This window comes from Gymnodraco acuticeps, unplaced genomic scaffold (assembly GCF_902827175.1).
Source record: "Gymnodraco acuticeps unplaced genomic scaffold, fGymAcu1.1, whole genome shotgun sequence".
Lineage (NCBI taxonomy): Eukaryota > Metazoa > Chordata > Actinopteri > Perciformes > Bathydraconidae > Gymnodraco > Gymnodraco acuticeps.
In genome coordinates, this window is record NW_022989837.1 from 197,095 (window position 1) to 218,981 (window position 21,887).

Genomic DNA, 21,887 nt, shown 5'->3' on the forward strand with positions numbered 1-21,887 from the left:
AGAGTTGGGGGGGCCCCCAAGCCAAAGCTCGCTTAGGGCCCCCAAAAGTCTAGGGCCGGCCCTTTCCATAACAATGTGCATAACAATCTGTGGGGTGATTTCATGGAACGGTTTGGAGCAGGAGTTCAAACAAAGCACAATCATAATTCAGTTTAAAGGATGTACAGAAACACTTTCTTGGAAAACTATGAGAATGATTTAAGGTGATTGAAGATGAGAAATGATTGTAAATGTATGTATAAATGTAAATATGTAAGTAGGAATAACTTGCTGAAATGATTTAAAGGATAATCATTGATCAAGTAAGGCGTGGGAATTAATAAGCATTTTCTTCCTCCTGCTCCCTTTCGGACACAAATGATTTATTATTATTATTATTATTATGAATATTTGTGTTGAAAATATAAAAATGATTGTGAGTATTTTCGTTGAATATATAAATATTATTATGAATATTGATAAATGCTGTATTCTGTTTTTCACATTTGTTTTTTTTTATTAGCTTTTTTAATCTGTTCGAAATAAAGATGGAAATGAAAAAAAATGAAATCAAGTCGTTAATTCATGAGAGAAGTCAGACATTTTTGAAATATTTGTTTAAAAGAAATGTAAATAAAATGTCAAAGAAAGTATTCAGAGTAATTCTTATTACAGTTTCATAATTGTTTTATATATTCCTCAAATGATCTGCTTTGACTGCAGCTTGAGAAGCTTCTGGATTCAGTCTGAAAGCATCCTTTTTTAACTTTAAACATGATCTTTAATAATGTTGTAGTTTAGTTGAACTCTGAGAGGTCGACTGGCTGGACTCCTCACTGGGACTCTGGTTCTGGACCAGCTTGCAGGGTCCAGGAGTTCTTGGAGAGAAGGAGCGCTTCCTGCCGCAGGACTCGGGGGGTGGGCGTTCCTGAACATGGAGAAACAGCTTCAGTTATTATGCTCCAAATATCTGGAACAAAGTCACAGAAAGAATGTGTCTGCAGCTCAGAGAGTCCTGCTGGGAACCCACACATGTTGAGGAGCCCAAAGTGTGATGATAGACATGTACAGTACGGGTCCCCAGCACATAGAAGCTGCCGGATGCTAACCTGCATATGTTGGGAGAGCTTTACAGACCAGGAGAGGAACTAAGTACATCTACTCAAGTACTGTAATTAAGTACAATGTTGAGGTACTTGTACTTTACCTGAGTATTTCCATTGTATGCTGTTTTGCACTTTTACTCCACTACATGTATTTAATCCCTTTAGTTACTTCACAGATGTGGATGAATGATGTGAAATCCAATCAAGTGTTAAATCAGACTTTAGTTCCACCTGGAGTAAATTCACCAGCTACCCTGCAGTATACAAAGTCATTCAAACTAGCTGCACCTTTACCAGCTTTGAGAACACTTTCATGATCAATCATTATAAAACATATCATATATATTATTCTAAAATGGACCAATCTGCACAACGACTACTTTCATTGTCGCTACTTTCACTATATTTTGATGATAATACTTTTCTACTTTCACTTGAGGAACATTTTGAATGCAGGACTTTTACTGTAACAGAGTATTCCTACACTCTGGTACTTCTACTTTTACTAAAGTACAAGATCTGAGTACTTCTACATTTACTCAAGTACAAGATCTGAGTAATTCTACTTTTACTACAAGATCTGAGTACTTCTGCTTGTACTGAAGTATATGTTGATGGTAATACTGTAACAGACTGGTTATAATGTCGATGTTTTCATGTGTTTTATTCTTCAGAGTTTATTTACATTTTACAGAGTGTCAGTGAACGCGTCACTGTTTTGATAGACAGTTCTTGTGAAGAGAAACAGCCAAAATGATGAAGAGAGAGAAACCAGAGTGTTGTTTTCCTCTGAGGACATGCTCCATCAAAGAGTCTCATATCTGGATGAATGGAGGATATTCAGTACTCACAGGTCTTCTGGATCTTGGCTCTGATCGTCTCATCTCTTCTGATCCTGTAGGGATGAACACAATCCAACAGTTATGATCCAGTTTAAAATAAGTGTTTGTTCTTTGAGTCAGCTTCAGAGTCCTGACTGATCTCATGCTTTACGTCCCATCATACATTCTCTGCAAACACTACGACTGACTGCCACAGCTCTCAGCTGCATGACAGGAAGTAACAGCCATTAGTCAAGGAACTAAAAACATCCCATCAAACACAGACTACCTTTTCCACTCTTCTGTCAAACCCCATATGTCTGGTGGAAAGTTGATTACTTACTAAATGTGGCTTTGCATTTCCAGCTGGCCTTCTCTAGTTGATGGAAGAATGAGAGAGCCTGCAGTCAGTGGGTAACATCACTGATCTGATTCCCCAGTGAGAGAAACACCTCCCTGTGTTTCATACAATACTGCTGAACCAGCAGAGACCCCTTACTGACCTGAGGGTCTCCAGTCTGCAGTCTGGACTCTCCAGAAGATCTCTCAGCAGCTCCACTCCTGAATCCAGCAGAGCGTTGTTCCGACTCAGGTCCAAATCTCTCAGATGGAGGTTGGACTTCAGAGCTGAGATCAGAGCAGAACAGCTGATCTCTGACAAACTGCAGCTCCTCAGTCTGAATAAAGAAAACATGATGAGGATAAACATCTGTTTATAATCCAATCAGATGTTTCTCAAATAAATAAAAATAATTACAAAAATTTAAAAAATGAAATAACCATAAAAAAGTAAAATCAAAGCAACATTCTTTCAGTCACAGTTTCTCACAAATACTGAAACATGAAACCAGAACACAATCACAAGTCACCTTCATACTGTCTAATTACGCTTTCTTTATACATTTTCTTAAACATGAAAATGTTCTTATAGCCGTTTAAATCATTCGGCAAAGAATTCCACTTCTTTACTCCAGAGACACATCTGCTTTAAAGCAGGACGTGCAAACGTGCGGTCACCACTAGATGCACTTTAACACAGGGGTATCCTCTCCTGCACGCTATGTATCCGTGCTGCTATGTTGTTTTGCCATGTCATAAATACTTGTGTATTCTGCTCTTGCTCTTTTCTTCTATTTCATGTATTTGTATCTGCTATGTTTGTAAAGGTCATGTTCTTAATGTTTGATGTGAGGGACTGCGGATGGAAAGTAGCCTGGGGGGGGGTAAATCAAATGTATGTCTGCCGCCAGGTCTGTCCTTTACAGTTCCTTTAAGAAACACTCAACATGTATGTCTGCAATTCTTCCTTCAGTACGTTAAAAATGAAATATGAATATTGTGAAGTAAAAACTTCTTTGCAGCAATGTTGAGCGCATCATGAAATGAGGGAAACTGGATTCACCCGTCAATACACTGATATTTATTGAGAGACAGACAATTACATACGGCCGGGGATCATCCTAGTTTCACACTGTCCTTGTGCTCCACCAAGGTAATCTCTGCCCCAAAAGACACAAAACATCTCACCAACACGAGGAGAGGCGGGCTCCCAGCAAGCCCGCGTATACCTAATTAGTAGCAGATGTGAGACAATGGTCTACTTGTCTCAAAGAGATCCAGACAAGCCTCAACCTACACAGGGGTCTTTGACTGACTACAAGCAGATGTTTGCAGTATCACAGATTCTATAAAACAATAAGAAACTCTATAAACAGATCAGATGAAAATATTCTCTTACAAATATAAGGACATGTACAACTTTATAGATGAAAGTTATTAATGAGGAACTGCACACTGCTAAAGCAGCCTCCCTCTCCTCTGTCATCATCCTTTTGGACCTGTCTGCTGCATTCGACACGGTGAATCATCAGATCGTCCTTCACACTCTCCAAGAACTTGGAGTTTCAGGCTCTGCACTTTCCCTCCTCACCTCATACCTCAAAGACCGCACCTACAGGGTTACTTGGAGAGGGTCCGAGTCCGACCCTTGTCAATTAACTAAAGGGGTCCCTCAGGGCTCTGTTCTTGGTCCCCTCCTCTTCTCCTTGTACACAAACTCGCTCGGATCAGTCATTAGCCCGCATGGTTTTTCATACCACTGCTACGCTGACGACACCCAATTAATTCTGTCCTTTCCCCGTTCAGAGACCCAGGTCGTCACACGCATCTCTGCTTGTCTAGCTGACATCTCTCAGTGGATGTCTGATCATCACCTCAAGCTCAACCTTGACAAGACTGAGCTGCTCTTCCTTCCGGGAAAAGATTGTCCAACTCTTGACCTAACAATCAACATTGGCACCTCTGTTGTTTCCCCGACTCAGACTGCAAGGAATCTGGGTGTGACCCTAGATAACAACCTGTCCTTCACTGCAAACATCGCTGCTACAACCCGCTGCTGCAGATACACGCTTTACAACATCAGGAGGATGCGTCCCCAGCTGACACAGAAAGCGACTCAGGTTCTGGTCCAGGCTCTCGTCATCTCACGCCTAGACTACTGCAACTCCCTCCTGGCTGGTCTACCTGCATGTGCCATCCGACCTCTGCAGCTCATCCAGAATGCAGCGGCTCGCCTGGTCTTCAACCTTCCTAAATTCTCCCACACCACGCCGCTCCTCCGCTCCCTTCACTGGCTTCCGATAACTGCTAGAATCCACTTCAAGACAATGGTACTTGCGTACCATGCTGCGAATGGATCTGGCCCTTCCTACATCCAGGACATGGTTAAACCGTACACCCCAGCACGTGCACTCTGCTCTGCATCAACCAAACGGCTCGCTGCACCCTCGCTGCGAAGGGGACCCAAGTTCCCATCAGCAAAAACACGTGGGTTTGCTGTCCTGGCTCCAGGATGGTGGAATGAGCTCCCCATTGACATCAGGACAGCAGATAGCTTGCACATCTTCCGGCGCAGACTGAAAACTCATCTCTTTCGACTCCACTTCGAGCGATAGAACTATTAACAAAGCACTTATATACTAATAAAGGGCTGGCTTATCTAAAGCCAGTTGAGTAGCACTTGAAATGTTTTTGCTCTATGAAGCCTGATGTACTTATATGATTTTGTTTTCTTCAAGTTTGTATTTTGTTGGTCGAACGCACTTATTGTAAGTCGCTTTGGATAAAAGCGTCAGCTAAATGCCATGTAATGTAATGTAATATAAATGAGGTTCAATTACAAAGTGAACATGTGAGATCTCCAGCAGTAACAGAGAGTCAGTGAACTGACCTGAGAGTCTCCAGTCTGCAGTCTGGACTCTCCAGAAGATCTCTCAGCAGCTCCACTCCTGAATCCTGCAGAGCGCTGTACCTCAGGTCCAGATCTCTCAGATGGGAGGGGTTGGACTTCAGAGCTGAGATCAGAGCAGAACAGCTGATCTCTGACAAACTGCAGCCCCTCAGTCTGAATAAAGAAAACATGATGTCACTTTAGAAAACAATGTTCCTGTTTGAAATAACTCCATGTTTAATAATCTGTTCAGAGTCAAACAGGGTTTTAATGTCAGAGATGATGCAGAAACAATCCACTGATAATCTGGAACTTTAACTTTGATCAGATGTTGAACAACTCCTTCCTCTCCCTCACAGCTCCTCAGTACTGACAGCATCTCCACTGACTCCTGGAGCACAGGGTGAGTCTGTGGAAGCTCAAACTCTCTCCCTCACACATTCACCTTCTCTCTGTTACTCTGATCAATATTCAGTTATTAGCAAAAACGGAACAAATAACAATAACATTGTATTTGTTCAAATTCAGAAAATCATAAACACAAACAGATCAATATGAACTGCAGTCAGTGAACTGACCTGAGAGCCTCCAGTCTGCAGTTTGGACTCTTTAGTCCAGAAATCAGCAGCTCCACATGTGAATCCTTCAGATAGTTCTTACTCAGGTCCAGATCTCTCAGATGGGAGGGGTCAGACTTCAGAGCTGAGGCCACGACTTCACAGATACTCTCTGAGAGTCCACAGCCAATAAGTCTATAATAAAACATATATTACAACATGTGTTAAAAAAAGAGGAAACATTATATTAACATTAAGAATTTGATGAAAAAATATTTGGCATGTTCTGATAGACCTTTGCAGTTAGTGCATTGAATATAATATATTATAATAGAGTGTAATGAGTTGTCAGTGTGATCTGATCACATGTCTGTGCTCCTGCTGTCACTGACTGTTACCAAAAGAAACAGAAATTAAATGAACCACTTGACGATATTAGAGATGAACATATTTAAATGTTAGTTAATATTTGGATGTGAATGATGGATGAAGGATGTTTTGGCTTCTCTGAGCATCTGGACATTTATTGCGCACACAAACACAATTAACAAACCAATAAAGTTTCAATGTGTTCAACTTGATACCATCAGATGTTCCCAGTATATCAGCATTAAGACATAACTCTGTTGTTGGTGGAAATGATATAGATCTGATTTTAAACTCTAACACATTGTGATCAAAACGTGTGTCTGTTTAATAATAAAGAAACTACTAGAAAGTAATAACATGTTTCTGTGATAACTGTAAGTCCTGCTGTGTGGTGTGATCACATGCTGAGAAACCTCTCAAGTCCTTCATGTGTTTGACATGTCGCCTCCTTCACTCAATATGAAGAGAGGAACGCTTCAGTTTAACTATCATTATAAATAAATAGAAGAACAGTGTTGGTTTTATTTTTGCTCTCTCAGTATTTAAACAGCAGAAATGTTATCATGTGTATTTGAATAATTAAACTCCTGATCCACATTAGTTTATAAAGTTAATCACATCTGGACTTACTTGAACTTCCTGCAGTTCCTCACAGCTGGAATCAGTCTCCATCGTCCCTCCTGTGATGTGTTGTACTGATTCAGGTCCAACTCATCCAGAACCTCCTCTGACATCTGCAGCATGTAGGCCAGAGCAGAGCAGTGGATATCAGAGAGTCTCTTCTCTGATCTGTTCTCTGACTTCAGGAACTCTGTGATCTCCTGATGTACTGAGAGGTCCTTCATCTCTGTCAGACAGTGGAAGACGTTAATGCTCCTGTCAGGAGAGATATATCTACTGCTCATCTCCTTCAGGTTGCTGATGGCTCTCTGGATGGTTTCTGGTCTGTTGTCGGTGCGACCCAGCAGGCCTCCTAACAGACTCTGGTTGGACTCCAGAGAGAGACCGTGGAGAAAGCGGACAAACAGGTCCAGGTGGCCATTTCTACTTTGGAGGGATATCTCCATGGCTCCCTTCAGGAAGACATCCAGGGATGGGTAATCCTGATCACTGCTGCTGTTAAAGTCTCCCTGCAGGAAGTCCTTCAGTACCTCTGTGTCTCTGTTGGTGTAACAGTGCAACAAGTAGACTGCAGCCAGAAACTCCTGAATGCTCAGATGAACAAAGCAGTAGACTGTTTTCTGGAAGATCACACTCTCTCTTTTGAAGATCTGTGTACAAACTCCTGAGTGCACCAAGGCCTCGGTGACACCAAGGCCACAGCGCTGCAGGTCTTCTTGGTAGAACATGATGTCTCCTTTCTCCAGATGTTCAAATGCCAGCCTCCCCAGCTTCAGAAGAAGCTCCCTGTCAGCCTCCGTCAGCTGCTGTGGACTCGTCTCATGTCCCTCTTCATACTTCTGCTTCTTCCTCTTGGTCTGGACCAGCAGGAAGTGTGAGTACATGTCAGTGAGGGTCTGGGGCAGCTCTCCTCTCTGGTCTGTAGTCAACATGTGGTCCAGAACTGCAGCAGTGATCCAGCAGAAGACTGGGATCAGACACATGATGTGGAGGCTCCTGGAGCTCTTGATGTGAGAGATGATTCTGCTGGACAGGTCTTCATCACTCGATCTCCTCCTGAAGTACTCCTCCTTCTGGGCGTCAGTGAAGCCTCGTACTTCTGTTACCCTGTCCACACACTCAGGAGGGATCTTATTGGCCGCTGCAGGTCTGGAAGTTATCCAGACGAGAGCTGAGGGAAGCAGCTTCCCCCTGATGAGGTTTGTCAGCAGCACGTTGACTGAGGACTGCTGTGAGACATCAGACACAACCTCATTGTTTCTGAAGTCCAGAGAAAGTCTGCTTTCATCCAGGCCGTCAAAGATGAGCAGCACTTTGCAGACAGCCAGCTGCTCTGCTTTGACCTTCTGTAAGGTTGGATGGAAAACATGGAGCAGCCTGAGAAGACTGTACTGCTCACCTTTGATCAGGTTCAGCTCCCTGAAGGAGAGCGGGATCACCAGACTGACATCTTGGTTTCCCAAACCCTCGGCCCAGTCCAGAGTGAACTTCAGCACTGAGAAGGTTTTTCCAACTCCAGCGACTCCGTTGGTCAGGACCGCTCTGATGGGAGTCTGTTGGTCAGGTAAGGCTTTAAAGATGTCCTGGCACTTGATTGGAGTGTCATGGAGGGGCTTCTTCTTGGAAGCTGCCTCCAGCTGCCTCACCTCATGTTGGGTATTAACCTCTTCACTCTGGCCTTGTGTGATGTAGAGCTCAGTGAAGATGCTGTTGAGGAGGGTTTCACTTTGATCAATTCCTTCAGTCACACGTTCACATCTCCTCCTCAGACTGAGCCTATGTTCATCTAAAACCTCCTGCAGACCACTATCTGCTGGAAGAGAAGGGAACATGAGAGAATGAGGAAAATGCTCTGAGAATCTAATTATAACAATAAAACAACAAACAGACTGAGTTTAAATGTTGTATAAACAGCTTACTGTCTCTGCTCTACAACAGTATACCTATTCAGAAACAAAGGAACCAGGAAGAGGAATAAAACACTGCGTGTGTTCGGCCTCTTACCTCGTACAGTTCTGGTCTGACTGGCTGTCTGCAGTCCAGCTGTGGTTCTGGATCTCTTCCCACACTGGGGACAGGAGGGGTCTCCTGATGGAGGTCTCTGCTCCCAGTATTCGGTGATGCACTGTCTGCAGAACCAGTGTCCACAGCTGGAAGAGACTGGATCCGTCAGGACGTTGTGACACAGAGCACAGCTGGACAGCTGCTCCTCCACAGGAACACCACTCTTCCTCTTCCTTCTGTGGAGATGAACACTTTACATTAGTGGAGCTGATTATCACCAATGGGCAGAGCGTCACCAACGTCACACTCAAGACTCTTCTTCTCTTGTAGTGTCAGGGGTGGGGAAAAATAGGACCCAAATGCAGTAAGAGGACTAAAAGGTTAGGGAACAAAAAGCAAGCTTTATTTCCCAAAGCTGATAAAAAACAGAAAACAAGGAACAACTTAACATTATCAAAACCGGGGGAGTACGAGGAAGGAAACTAGGGATAACTAGGGCCAAAAGGGTGGGTGGAGGGGGTTCGGAGGAGGGGTTTGGGTTGACAGCACAGGGGCACGGCAGAGTTTGAGGAGGTGGTCTCGGGCGGACGGCCCGGGGGCAAGGCAAAGTTCAAGGAGGGGCGAACTCAGGGGGCCGGGCACGAGGGCGAAAATCGCTGGGGAACTCAGGAGGCCGGGCAGGAAGGCGGCGACAGGACAGCTCCGGATGAAGGGCAGGAAGGCGGCGACGGGACAGCTCCGGAGGACGGGCACGAAGGCGGTGACGGGACAGCTCCGGAGTACGGGCACGAAGGCGGTGACGGGATAGCTCCGGAGGACGGGCACGAAGGCGGTGACGGGACAGCTCCGGAGGACGGGCACGAAGGCGGTGACGGAACAGCTCCGGAGGATGGGCACGAAGGCGGTGACGGGACAGCTCCGGAGGACGGGCACGAAGGCGGTGATGGGACAGCTCCAGAAGACGGGCACGAAGGCAGTGATGGGACAGCTCCGGAGGACGGGCAGGACCCGGTGTCGGACGGACACGAAACGGAGCCGGCGGGACAGGCGTAGACGGGATCCTGGACGGAACATGGGCTGGTGTCGGGGCGTTCCGTGGTCTCTTTCTCGCAGTCACGTACCGTTGGTCTTGTCCCTGTTAGGCTTCAGGACGGTCTCCATTGGAGGTCGTATGGGGGGCAGTTACGGCCCGTCCACACTACAGCGTCTGCAGCGTCGACAGCTTCAATCTGCCCATTCACTTTGAATGGGGTGACGTGACGTCGCCGAACTGAATTGTGGGTAGCATTGCGGTCCGTCTCCGCCGGAGACGCCGGAGTAGCCAGCACTAGCCAATCAAATCCCGTTTCGGAAAATCTGACAGCTCAAGCCGTAGCCAATCAAACCGCGTTTAAGCTGGGAGAGATATCCCGCCGTTCATTTCTATATTTCAAAAAAAGATGGAGGAGAAACTAATTATCGCCGTAGCAAATCACCCGGTTTTGTATGACCAGACCCTCTTCACCTACCCGGATACAAACCGGAGGAACCAGGTATGGAAGGAGGTGGCAGAGACAGTGGGTGAAACTGGTAGGTTTTCGCCTGTTTGGGGAGTTTATATATATATATATATATATATATATATATAAACTCCCATAAAATCCCCGGGGATTTTTCCTTTGTATGTCGGGGGCGGGAGATTCATGTGATTGGTTGTTGGTCGCGTTGCTTGAATAACATCCACAAGCTTCAGACACGCACAGCTCCAAGCTTTTTTTGAAGCTGTAGTGTGGACGCTCCGTTATTGTGGTGTGAACGTGGTTGGAGCTATTAGCTCGGGAGCACACCGAGGCTGTAGGTGGAGTTGCCGGTTTTCTGGTCGCTTCGCCGAGCTTACGATATTAAGTGCGTAAATACCCGCCGTAATTAGCACCTGAAGACTAGGGGGGAGTTTAGCTAGTTACAGTGAGGCAGTTAGAGGGACGGGCCGTGGTGACGTGTAGGCTGTGTGAGTAGCGTGAGCGTGCCACGCAGTGTTATCATGATGGGGAGTGTAGAGGATTTTTTGAGAGCGCCTTCAGAGGAGCTGCTGGAGGGTTTCTCACGTGAGCAGCTGATCTGTGTTGCCGAACATTTCCACTTGGATGTTGGGGATAAAATAATGAAGGAAAACATAAGAGGGCTTGTTAAAGCAAATCTGTTTGAGTTAGGTGCTTTCAAAGGGGGAAAGTATAATGTTGATCCTAGCAGAGACGGTGTCGATATGTCTGGCTGCCGTGATGCAGGCCTGACGTTTGAACAGAGAAAGGAACTGTTGCAGACAGATATGGAGAAACTGGCAGTGGAAAAAATGAGGGGAGAGGTAGAAATTAAAAGGCTTGAGTTAGAGGTACGGAGGTTGAATGTAACTGCTGGAGGGGCCAGCCGTGCCTTTGATTTCTCTGGTAGAGGTAATACTCCGTTTGACGTTACATTAAATTACATTACATTGCATTTAGCTGACGCTTTTATCCAAAGCGACTTACAATAAGTACATTCGACCAGGAAGACACAACCTTGAAGAAAACAGAATCATATAAGTACATCAGGTTTCATAGAGCCAAACATTTCAAGTGCTACTCAACTGGCTTTAGATAAGCCAGTCCTTTATTAGTATATAAGTGCTTTGTTAATAATTATATCGCTCGAAGTGGAGTCGAAAGAGATGAGTTTTCAGTTTGCGCCGGAAGATGTGCAAGCTATCTGCTGTCCTGATGTCAATGGGGAGCTCATTCCACCATCTTGGAGCCAGGATAGCAAACCCACGTGTTTTTGCTGATGGGAACTTGGGTCCCTCTCGCAGCGAGGGTGCAGCGAGCCGTTTGGCTGATGCAGAGCGGAGTGCACGCGCTGGGGTGTATGGTTTAACCATGTCCTGGATGTACGAAGGGCCAGATCCATTCGCAGCATGGTAAGCAAGTACCAGTGTCTTGAAGTGGATTCTAGCAGTTACCGGAAGCCAGTGAAGGGAGCGGAGGACCGGAGTGGTGTGGGAAAATTTAGGAAGGTTGAAGACCAGACGAGCCGCTGCATTCTGGGTGAGCTGCAGAGGTCGGATGGCACATGCAGGTAGACCAGCCAGGAGGGAGTTGCAGTAGTTTAGGCGTGAGATGACGAGAGCCTGGACCAGAACCTGCGTCGCTTTCTGGGTCAGCTGGGGACGTATCTTTCTGATGTTGTAAAGCGTGTATCTGCAGCAACGGGTTGTAGCAGCATTACGTTGCCAGTAATCTGCGGGTTGTTCCTCAGTTTAGTGAGCGAGATCCAGATTCCTTTTTCTCCCTATTTGAGCGTGTGGCTGAGAGCAGAGAGTGGTCGGATGTTGATAGTACCTTATTGTTGCAGTGTGTGCTAACAGGTAAAGTCTGCTCTAACGGTGGCAGAGAGCAAGGTGTATTTGACTGTTAAAACTGCTGTGTTTAAGGCTTATGAGTTAGTCCCTGAGGCATATCGCCAGAGGTTCAGGTCCTGGGAGAAGTCTAGCAGACAGACCCCTGTGGAGTTTGCCAGAGATCTGGTACTTTTTTTTAGCAGATGGTGCAATGCCCTAAATGTGAGTTCTTATGCTGCATTATGCGATATGATTATTTTGGAACAATAAAAAAATCAGCGAGCGCAAGGTGAAGACTGCCGCAGAGGCCGCTGTACTGGCTGATGACAACATGCTGATACACCTTCATCAGGGTCCAGGATGAAGGTGGCATGTATCGTGCAGCAGGTAGATGGGAGGAAACTCATTTGTGTACTAGTCCGTGCAGAAAGCAGAGCAGTGTGTATAATATATATCACTCAGTATAACAGGCCTGCATTACTCTATTTGCTTTAGTTTAGTAGATATCTACAAACAAAGATTTAAGGTTTAGGATTAGGGTTAGGGTTAGGGTTAGGCATGTGTTGGTTATGGTTAAGGTTAGGATAAGTCTCCAGGAAATGCTTGTAAGTCAATGTAATGTCCCCTGAAGTGATGTGTGTGTGTGCTTGCTTATCTTTCTTACAGTGCAGACGCTTTTCTGCTTGCTCTTGCCTCTGCTTACTTTTTATGCTGATTTTCCTATTCTTATTCTCTGAAAACTTCGAGCAGCGGCTCCTGGACATTAACTTATCACTGGGACAGTTCATCTTCGTAAATAGACGGAGGGTTTCAGCCATATTTCAACATTTTTACGACGACGTCAGTCTTACAATAGCGTGGCCTAGCAACAGCTAAAGCCTGGTAGGCTACTGCTATTTAGCTAGTTGGTAGCAAAATGCCTCCATTCTCTACAGATGACTTCCAGAAACGTATACAGAAGATGGCTGTGTTGGAAATGAAAATGCAACGGTTGGAAGTTAACGTGGAAGTGAATGGACTATGTCGTGGGAATGACACGACTTTACCAGTGTTGCAAAAATAATGGAGAAGGGTATGCTAACTCACAGCTAGTTAGCAGCTACAAGGATTCCAAGGAACAGGAGGGCTGTTTACCGGGTAATAAATCTACAAGTGGTAGTCCTCCCTGGAACTCTCTGGGTGCAAAGCCGAAGAGTAAATCATTTCCATGGGATTTGGGAGGACGGATAACAGGCAGAGCCCAGAGCTCCGAAATCTGTGATGCGACCGGCTGGCCTGCATTGTTATCACCCAGGAAGAGCGCCTCTTCAACCCCTATTCATACTAGGAAACAGCAGTGGACAGCTGCTAAAGGGAGAATTACAAACAATCCTCCTAAACCACCAAGTGTGCCAATCCAGAACAGATACGCTCCGCTGACCGAGAACCGGAGATCTGATGACCTGGATAACCTGTCCTCTTCACGCAGCAGGGTAAAGACCAATAGCTACTCTAAAAGTAAAAGGCTAGAGGGAAAGCTAACGACTGGGCCTGAAACTCTGATTGTGGGTGACTCTGCTGTAAGAGATGTAAAAGGTCTGTGTAATAAGAACAACACCAAAGTACTCTGTTTTCCCAAGGATGTGGTCTCTGACTTGGCTGAGAAGATCCTGCATATTGGGGCTGAACATCCGACTGTGAAGAATGTGGTACTGCACATTGGAACAAATGATGTTGTGAAACAACAGTCAGAAGTGCTGAAAGAAGACTTTAAATGTTTGTTGGAAACTGTCAGCTCTCTAAATGCAGAGGTGTTCATCAGTGGCCCTCTGCCGCCAGTCAGAAGAGGAGTGGAGAGATTCAGCAGATTGTTTGCACTGAACACCTGGCTTTCAACGGTCTGTACTGACCATTCTGTCCATTTTATTGACAATTTTAACTTTTTCTGGGATCGCAGACATCTTTTCAAGGCAAATGGAGTTTGCCTGAACAAGTCAGGAGTGAAATTGTTTATCTCTAACATATTCAACTGCCTGCGTCATCAATCTGTTCCCTCTGCCAAGGACAAGCGGCAAGAGGAATCAAAACAGGAGAAAGACACAACACATCACGCAGAAAACCCTGAGGAATTATCACTGCACCCGCCTGAGGAATGTTTTGATTATGGGAGACCTATGAGACAAATGGAGGAGTCTCCACTGCCCGTCACCCCCCCCCCCCCCCCCCCTGTCAACGCCTTTGAGGATACTCCGTTCACCCTTTCACCCTCGCCCACCCTCCTGGAGATCGATGAACACACAAAGGAGATACAGAGGGTTGGCACCGATTCCTTCCTGGAGTTCAAAGACCAAACGAAGGCGATACGCAGGGCTGGCACCATGTCCTTTACCCCCGCTCCTCAACGACGCCCACCAAAATCACCGCGGAGACTTGCACCATCTCCCCCGTCCTCATCACCGCGCCTACGTCAACCACCTCCCCCCCCTGGCAGCATGTCCTCTACCCCCGCACCATCTAGCCCGTCTCCATCACCGTGCCTACGTCGACCACCTCCCCTCCCTTCGAGGGGGCATCTGCAGTCTCCGAAGCCTGATAAGGATGTGTGTGTACAAAACACAACAAACTCTTACTGATATGTGATGGGTCCAGGCTCAAGGGCGTATGGCACTCTCAACTCTTTCCAGGACATGTCGGGGCCCTGCCTGCCTATAGCTTTGCCGATATCTGTGTTGATAGGTAATAGTTTAAGAGCGGTGAATCATAGAAACAGGAAGCGCTCAAACGTTTGTGTGAGTGTATCTAATTTAGCAGTGATTCCATGTCAGCCACAGCTTGTTACAAAAAACATGACTGATAGTGTGTTTAACAAACTTAAACTAGCTTTATTAAATGTCAGGTCTTTGGCAGGAAAAACATTTTTAATCAATGATTTTATCACTGAACACAATCTCGATTTTATGTTTTTAACAGAAACTTGGAATGAACAAAATAACAGTGCAGCTGTTCTTATCGAATCAACCCCTCCCAACTTTAGTTTTATGAGTCAGGAAAGAATGCATAAGAAAGGGGGTGGAGTTGCTATTCTGTTCAATGATTCCCTTCAATGCAGGAAGACATCGTATGGAAACTTTGATTATTTTGAATATGTGGCCCTTCGGCTGAAATGCTCCTCTCGAGCTCTGTTCCTAAATATCTATAGACCACCCAAATACTGTGCAAGCTTTTTTGATGACTTTACTGAACTGCTGTCTATAGTGTGTATTGACTTTGACCGTCTAGTCATTGTTGGTGATTTTAACATCCATGTTGACAACCCCCAGGACAGAGGGGCTAAAGAACTGTTTTGTGTTCTTGATAGCTATGGACTGACTCAGCATGTGACGGAGCCCACGCACAATAAGGGGCACACTCTGGACTTAATTATCTCAAAGGGTCTGAATATCTCTAAGGTTGTGGTGACTGATGTTGCACTCTCTGACCATTCCTGTGTTTTCTTTGAGAGCTCTATTTCTGTTCACAAAAATGTTCAAAAAGAGGTAACCACAAAGCGATGTTTAACTGAAAATACTAGGGAAATGTTTACTCAGAATTTCTCTTCCACACTTGCCCCTGCCAACATCTCAGTAAATGAGCTAGTAGATCATTTTAATTCAAAAATTAAAAATGTTATAGATGCCATTGCTCCAACTAGGTTAAAGGACGTGTCTGGCAAGAAAATATCTCCATGGAGAAAGGCCATGACCGTGAAAACAGAAAAAAGAGAATGTCGAAAAGCTGAACGCAGGTGGCGAAAAACAAAACTCCAGGTTCACTTTGAAATCTATAAAGAGAGACTTGGCCTTTATAATTTGGAATTGAAAAACGCACGACAATCGTTCTTCTCTGACATCATTACCAAAAACAAAAACAACGCACGTGCCTTGTTTGCTACCGTCGACAGACTAACTAACCCCCCAGTGTCAGTAGCCTCTGAATTTCTATCCACCAGGGCGTGCAATGATTTTGCCTTTTTCACTGACAAAATTCAGAAAATCAGACAAGCAGTCAGTGCCTCTGCATCAGGAACAGCAAATGTGTTGTCCCTATCTCCACTTAACATCAATTCAGACATCATGACACAATTCCATCAGATTAATGATAAAAACCTAGAGGACATTATTCAACTTCTGAAATCCTCCTCCTGCTGCCTTGATATTATTCCAACAGGATTTTTCAAAGATGTGTTTCCTTGCATGGCCTCAGATCTACTTCATATAGTAAACAAATCTCTTCACTCAGGTATTTTTCCACAGGCCCTGAAAACTGCAGTCATTAAACCGCTCTTAAAAAAGAATAATCTAGATGCTTCAGTAATGAACAATTACAGGCCCATATCAAACCTGCCATTTCTAGGTAAAATCATTGAAAAAGTTGTTTTTCAACAGTTGAGTAATTTCTTGTATTTAAATAACTGTTTCGATGTGTTCCAGTCAAGCTTTCGTCCAAACCACAGCACTGAGACTGCTCTTGTAAAGGTCTTTAATGACATCCACTTAAACACAGACAGTGGCAGAACTTCAGTGTTAGTATTATTAGATCTCAGTGCTGCGTTTGACACTGTTGACCACAGCATATTACTAGACCGACTGGAAAATTGGGTGGGACTTTCGGAAACAGTTCTAAATTGGTTTGAATCCTACTTAAAGGACAGAAACAACTTTGTTTCTATAGGTAAATACACATCTGAGTTGACAAATATGACATGTGGGGTACCTCAAGGCTCCATCTTGGGGCCTCTTCTCTTTAACATCTACATGCTACCACTGGCTCAGATAATGAAGAACAACAAAATAAGTTACCATAGCTATGCAGATGACACACAAATTTACATAACAATTTCACCAGGAGACTATGCTCCAATTCAAACACTGAGTAAGTGCATTGAACAAATCAATGACTGGATGTGTCAGAACTTTCTCCAATTAAACAAAGATAAAACTGAGGTAATGGTTTTTGGAGCCAAGTCAGAACGTATAAAAGCTAGCGCTGAGCTTCAGTGTGCAATGTTCAAAACAACAGATGAAGCCAGAAATCTAGGTGTAGTCATGGACTCTGACCTGAGTTTCAACAGTCACATTAAAACTGTTACTAAATCAGCCTACTATCACCTAAAGAATATATCTAGGATTAAAAGACTAATGTCACAGCAGGATTTGGAAAAACTTGTCCATGTTTTTATCTTCAGTAGACTGGACTACTGCAATGGTGTCTTCACAGGTCTCACTAAAAAATCTATTAGAAAGCTGCAGCTGATTCAGAACGCTGCTGCTCGAGTCCTCACTAACACTAAGAAAGTGGATCTCATCACTCCTGTTCTGAAGTCTTTACACTGGCTTCCTGTGTGTCAAAGAATAGATTTCAAAATACTGCTGCTGGTTTATAAAGCACTGAATGGTTTAGGCCCAAAATACATTTCTGACCTCCTGCTAAATTATGAACCATCCAGATCTCTCAGGTCTTCAGGCACTGGTCAGCTTTCTGTCCCCAGAGTCAGAACTAAACATGGAGAAGCAGCGTTCAGTTATTATGCTCCAAATATCTGGAACAAACTCCCAGAAACCTGCAGGTCCGCTGCAACTCTGACTACTTTTAAATCCAGGCTGAAGACTTTTCTTTTTGTCGCTGCTTTTAATTGAACTATTCATATCTTAGACTGCACTGTAACTTTTATCCATGTACTTTTTTCTTGTAATGTTTAATTGACTGCCATGTATTTTTTCTATTAATGTTTATTAGCTTTTATTTTTAATGACTGATTTTAAATGCCATTTTCTTAATCTCTTTCATTTTTTGTAAAGCACTTTGAATTGCCTTGTGTTGAAAAGTTCTATATAAATAAACTTGCCTTGTGTGTGTGTGTGTGTGTGTGTGTGTGTGTGTGTGTGTGTGTGTGTGTGTGTGTGTGTGTGTGTGTGTGTGTGTGTGTGTGTGTGTGTGTGTGTGTGTGTGTGTGTGTGTGTGTGTGTGTGTGTGTGTGTGTGTGTGTGTGTGTGTGTGTGTGTGTGTGTGTGTGTGTGTGTGTGTGTGTGTGTGTGGCGGACAGACAGACAGGTCTCAGTTGGTTTGGTGTCCTCTGCTTACTTTTAATACTTGTAAATAAAAGTTTTGGCCCGTAATTTCATTTCTTCATTGTAGCGACCAGAGGGGGGGGGGGGATATATCCAGTCTCTGATTGTGTTAAGTTATTATGAGAGTGCTCTCATACTTGTTTGAATATGAAATGTTATATATTTATATAAATATATATATATGTGTGTGTGTCCGCATCTGCAGCCTGTTATTGTCTCATTATACCGCACTGTGAATGAATCAAAGTATATATATAAGTCATCATAAATGAACACATCTGTCCATCAGACAGAAGGCTGCTGTGCCTCCTGTCATCATTAATGGACGTCTCTTTAAAATGACCGCTCAGAGGAGAGGAGTTCTCATTTATCTAACCGCCTGCTGCTTCCCCTCCTCTCCCCTCGGTTCCCCTCCTCGACACCTCCGCTCGCATCTCCTGTGGGCGGGACTAAGTATCGAGGATAGGAGTCGAGGATAGGAGTCGGGGAGGGGAGTTAGTGAAATGAGCCACGGAGGAAAACATTTCAAAATAAAAAGATGGAAAACCGGGGCCCTTTCTCATTTCTCTAAATATCGACTCTTTGTTTGTAGATATCTACTAAACTAAAGCAAATAAAGAGAGTAGGCCTGTTATACTGAGTGATATATATTTTACACACTGCTCTGCTTTCTACATGGACCTCACAGCTGTTCTCTCTGTAAACATCGCGTCGCGATGAGAACAGTTACTACAATAATATCCAGGGGATGCATGCAGAGCTGTCATTGGCTGAGATAAGTCCGGCCGTGCGTCACGACGCTTTGAAACATCTCTGTTCCCGGAAATGCATCCACGAAGGAGCCGTGGAGGACCGTGGAGGACCGTGGAGGACCCATCAGTGTATCCTCGGTTAGAGGTCCTCCAGAGAGCCTCCTCGACGCTCGATCCTCGGTCCTCTCAGTGCATTTAGAGAAATGAGATGTCCTTCAACATGGCGTGCTGAAATTCATTTCCGGGTCACTACCGGAGGACCGAGGAGTCGAGGAGTCGAGGAGTCGAGGAGTCGAGGAGGGGAAATTAGTTAAATGAGAAAGGGCCCATGACAAGTAGGACTTAGATGAGGGTGTTGCACTTTTCCTTGCACATGAGTTGTTTTTTAGTTTTGTTTCTTTCCGTTAACTGTCAAGTGGGAACTAAGTATTTTTGTTAGTACGTTTTTGTGTTTCTCTTATTATCCTACGATACTGTTATGTGTGGGGAAGGTAAGGGAAAGGGGCAGGTAATATACGAGTATTTTCTTCTCCCTGCTCCTTTTCGGTCAATGGTGTGTTTATAAAGACATGTTTTGTAAATATTTGTTATATATTAACTGTCTTGGTGTTGCCAGGCACGGATCTGGGTCTTTGCATTGACTCTACATGTAATCACACAAAACTCTGTTATATCTGCTAATGCTAAACACAACCAGCTCACCAGGTCATCACTATTATTAAGAAACATCTTTAAAATACATCACACATCATAAACATGCCCAAATAGTAAATAATGTTTTGGACGATATATTATATATATTTTTAGTGAGTATTTATCAATATCTTTGCCATTTAAAACCATGTTATGCCACTTGTTGAATTATGAATTGTAATATATGAATTTGTTTATGTAATACTCTTATACTAATCACTTCCTGTGTTCCCGTGATAAAAGGGACATGCGCAATAAAATGAGTCACTTCCGGTTGAAGCAAAGCCGACGGTGTATGTGTGTATTTATTCCTCTGTCACGTTAAACTGTTCACGGTATTCCTGCCCTAAGATCATGGCATCGTTAACACCACTGATACAATGATGCTATAAATGCATATTGAAATATCCTTAAATAACCTTAGCTTGCTGTACTCTGCTGCCTTTGTTCTGTACTATACTGCACACATGATATTATTAAAGAACAGTTTAATATATTAGATAACATAAAAACTGAATCCTCTTCAGGTCAGGTTACAGCAGAAACTCTTACTTTGTGTCTGAGGGTCCAGGTTCATTACTGAAGTCTGGAGGTTTATCTTTAGACCAATCACTCTTCAGAGACAGACAGCTGGGGACTGGAGACTCTGCTCTCTGTCTGTGGAAACAACACATGTTTTAAACATCATTAGTTCATTCAGAGAGCAGTTTTTGACTTCTGTCTGTATGTAGATTATTTTCTATCGCTGATGACGCCAGGGATCAAGAGATTAAACTTTGTTACTGTACTGTTACTAAGTTTCTTTACTCTGATCACTAAAGAACAGGTTAGATTATCAGATAACATAAACACTGGATCCTCTTCAGGGGCGGTGGTGGCGATAGGGACTTGGCTTGGCAACTGGAAGGTCACCAGTTCAAGTCCCGGCAAGACCAAGTGCTACCGAGGTGTCCCTGAGCAAGGCACCGTTCCCTACACTGCTCCCCGGGCGCCGTACATAATGGCAGCCCACTGCTCCTAACACAGGATGGGTCAAATGCAAAGAAACAATTTCCCCACGAGGGATTAATAAAAGTCCATCTTATTTTAGGTCAGGTTACAGCAGAAACTCTTACTTTGTGTCTGAGGGTCCAGGTTCATTACTGAAGTTTAGAGGTCTTCTTTTAGACCAGTCACTCTTCAGAGACAGACAGCTGGAGACTGAAGATGTGTCCTCTTCCTCATCTTTTAAATCACTCATCTTCTCCAGTCTGAGATAAACCACTAAAACTGGAGACACACACACACACACATTATAATAAACACACTTGTTTCAATCGTAACCATCATAATAATAAACTTGTGTTATGATATTAGGGTCATGCAGAGTCAGGCAGCTGTCCCTTTAAGAGAGAGAGGGGGGGGGCGCGTGCATGTGTGTGTGCAGCTTGAGCAGCTGTCAACTCAACATTGTAAATAACCAACCAAAAACGATCGCAGGTTCATCTTGTTTTGGCGTGAGAATAGTTTGGGCAACGTGAGAGCGTGAGATTGAGAGTGAAAGCGTGTGTCACACGCCAGATGCGTGAGAGTTGGCAACCCTGAACTGTTACATACAGTTACGGCATTTCCTGTTTCTGCCTGAGAGAGGGGAGTTTGTCCCAAAGCTTGCCGCTGTATTTACTCCCTCCATCTGACAGGAGGGAGTCTCGTTGAGCTGCGAGTGTCACTCTGCCACGGAGTGGGTAGGGTGTGGTTTGGAATTGGGCCAAAGTGTTGTGATGAGGCCCTCTGTGTCGCAAACGTCGTCGTCGAGGCGCTAGTGGAGCACGCCGTGAACTGCGCCTAATTGCGGCGCATTTGCGATTGAGATGAGGCTCCCTCCGCGAGGTGAGGCGAGGCCCCACGCGGTCTGCGTGATCTGCGTGTAGGGTAGGGAGGGGCGGGCCTAGCTAGAATACATCAAATCAGTCAGACTTCAGACAGGCCGCTCTCCATTTTGACTGCACTGGGCTGTCGCATGTTATGTTGCTTTGATGAGTCAGAAAACAGGAAATACAAAACGTTTACACCACTTGTAGAAGTCTCATTGGACTCGAGGACACTGATGTTCTGACATCCAGTAAAACAGAGTAAATAATGTGTTAAAAAGCAGACCCTGGTGTTAACACTCACCCTGTTGTCCTCCTGCACCTCGAGCTGTAAAATGGTGTCTGGCAGTCTGACAAATCTGACTTCATACTTTCACTTTCAACTTCCCTCCCTGTCTGCAGCTCCTCTTGATTCATAACCAGCCTTCAGCTGAACCAGTTCACAGTCATACAGGGACTATGTTCAGTGAG

The 21,887-nt window shown here is 44.5% G+C and overlaps 1 protein-coding gene across 4 annotated transcripts; it reads right to left on the reverse strand.

Annotated features, from left to right (window-relative positions):
• Positions 1–468: 468 nt before the first annotated feature.
• On the reverse strand, positions 469–20,854 carry LOC117558999 (protein NLRC3-like). Of its 4 annotated transcripts, none has more exons than XR_004570907.1 (9): positions 20,682–20,854; positions 20,119–20,223; positions 8,687–8,922; positions 6,692–8,495; positions 5,714–5,887; positions 5,136–5,309; positions 2,250–2,583; positions 1,937–1,980; positions 469–907 (listed from the first exon to the last, which is right to left on the reverse strand). XR_004570907.1 is itself a non-coding variant. In XM_034235601.1 (9 exons), coding segments are annotated over exons 1-9 (2,835 nt in total). In that variant the 5' UTR covers positions 20,807–20,853; the 3' UTR covers positions 469–905. The 4 variants fall into 4 exon arrangements, 3 of the variants coding, with proteins under 3 accessions (XP_034091492.1, XP_034091488.1, XP_034091500.1); XM_034235601.1 differs by having other exon boundaries at positions 2,410–2,583; positions 6,692–8,492; positions 20,682–20,853; XM_034235597.1 differs by having other exon boundaries at positions 2,410–2,583; positions 20,682–20,853.
• Positions 20,855–21,887: the final 1,033 nt, after the last annotated feature.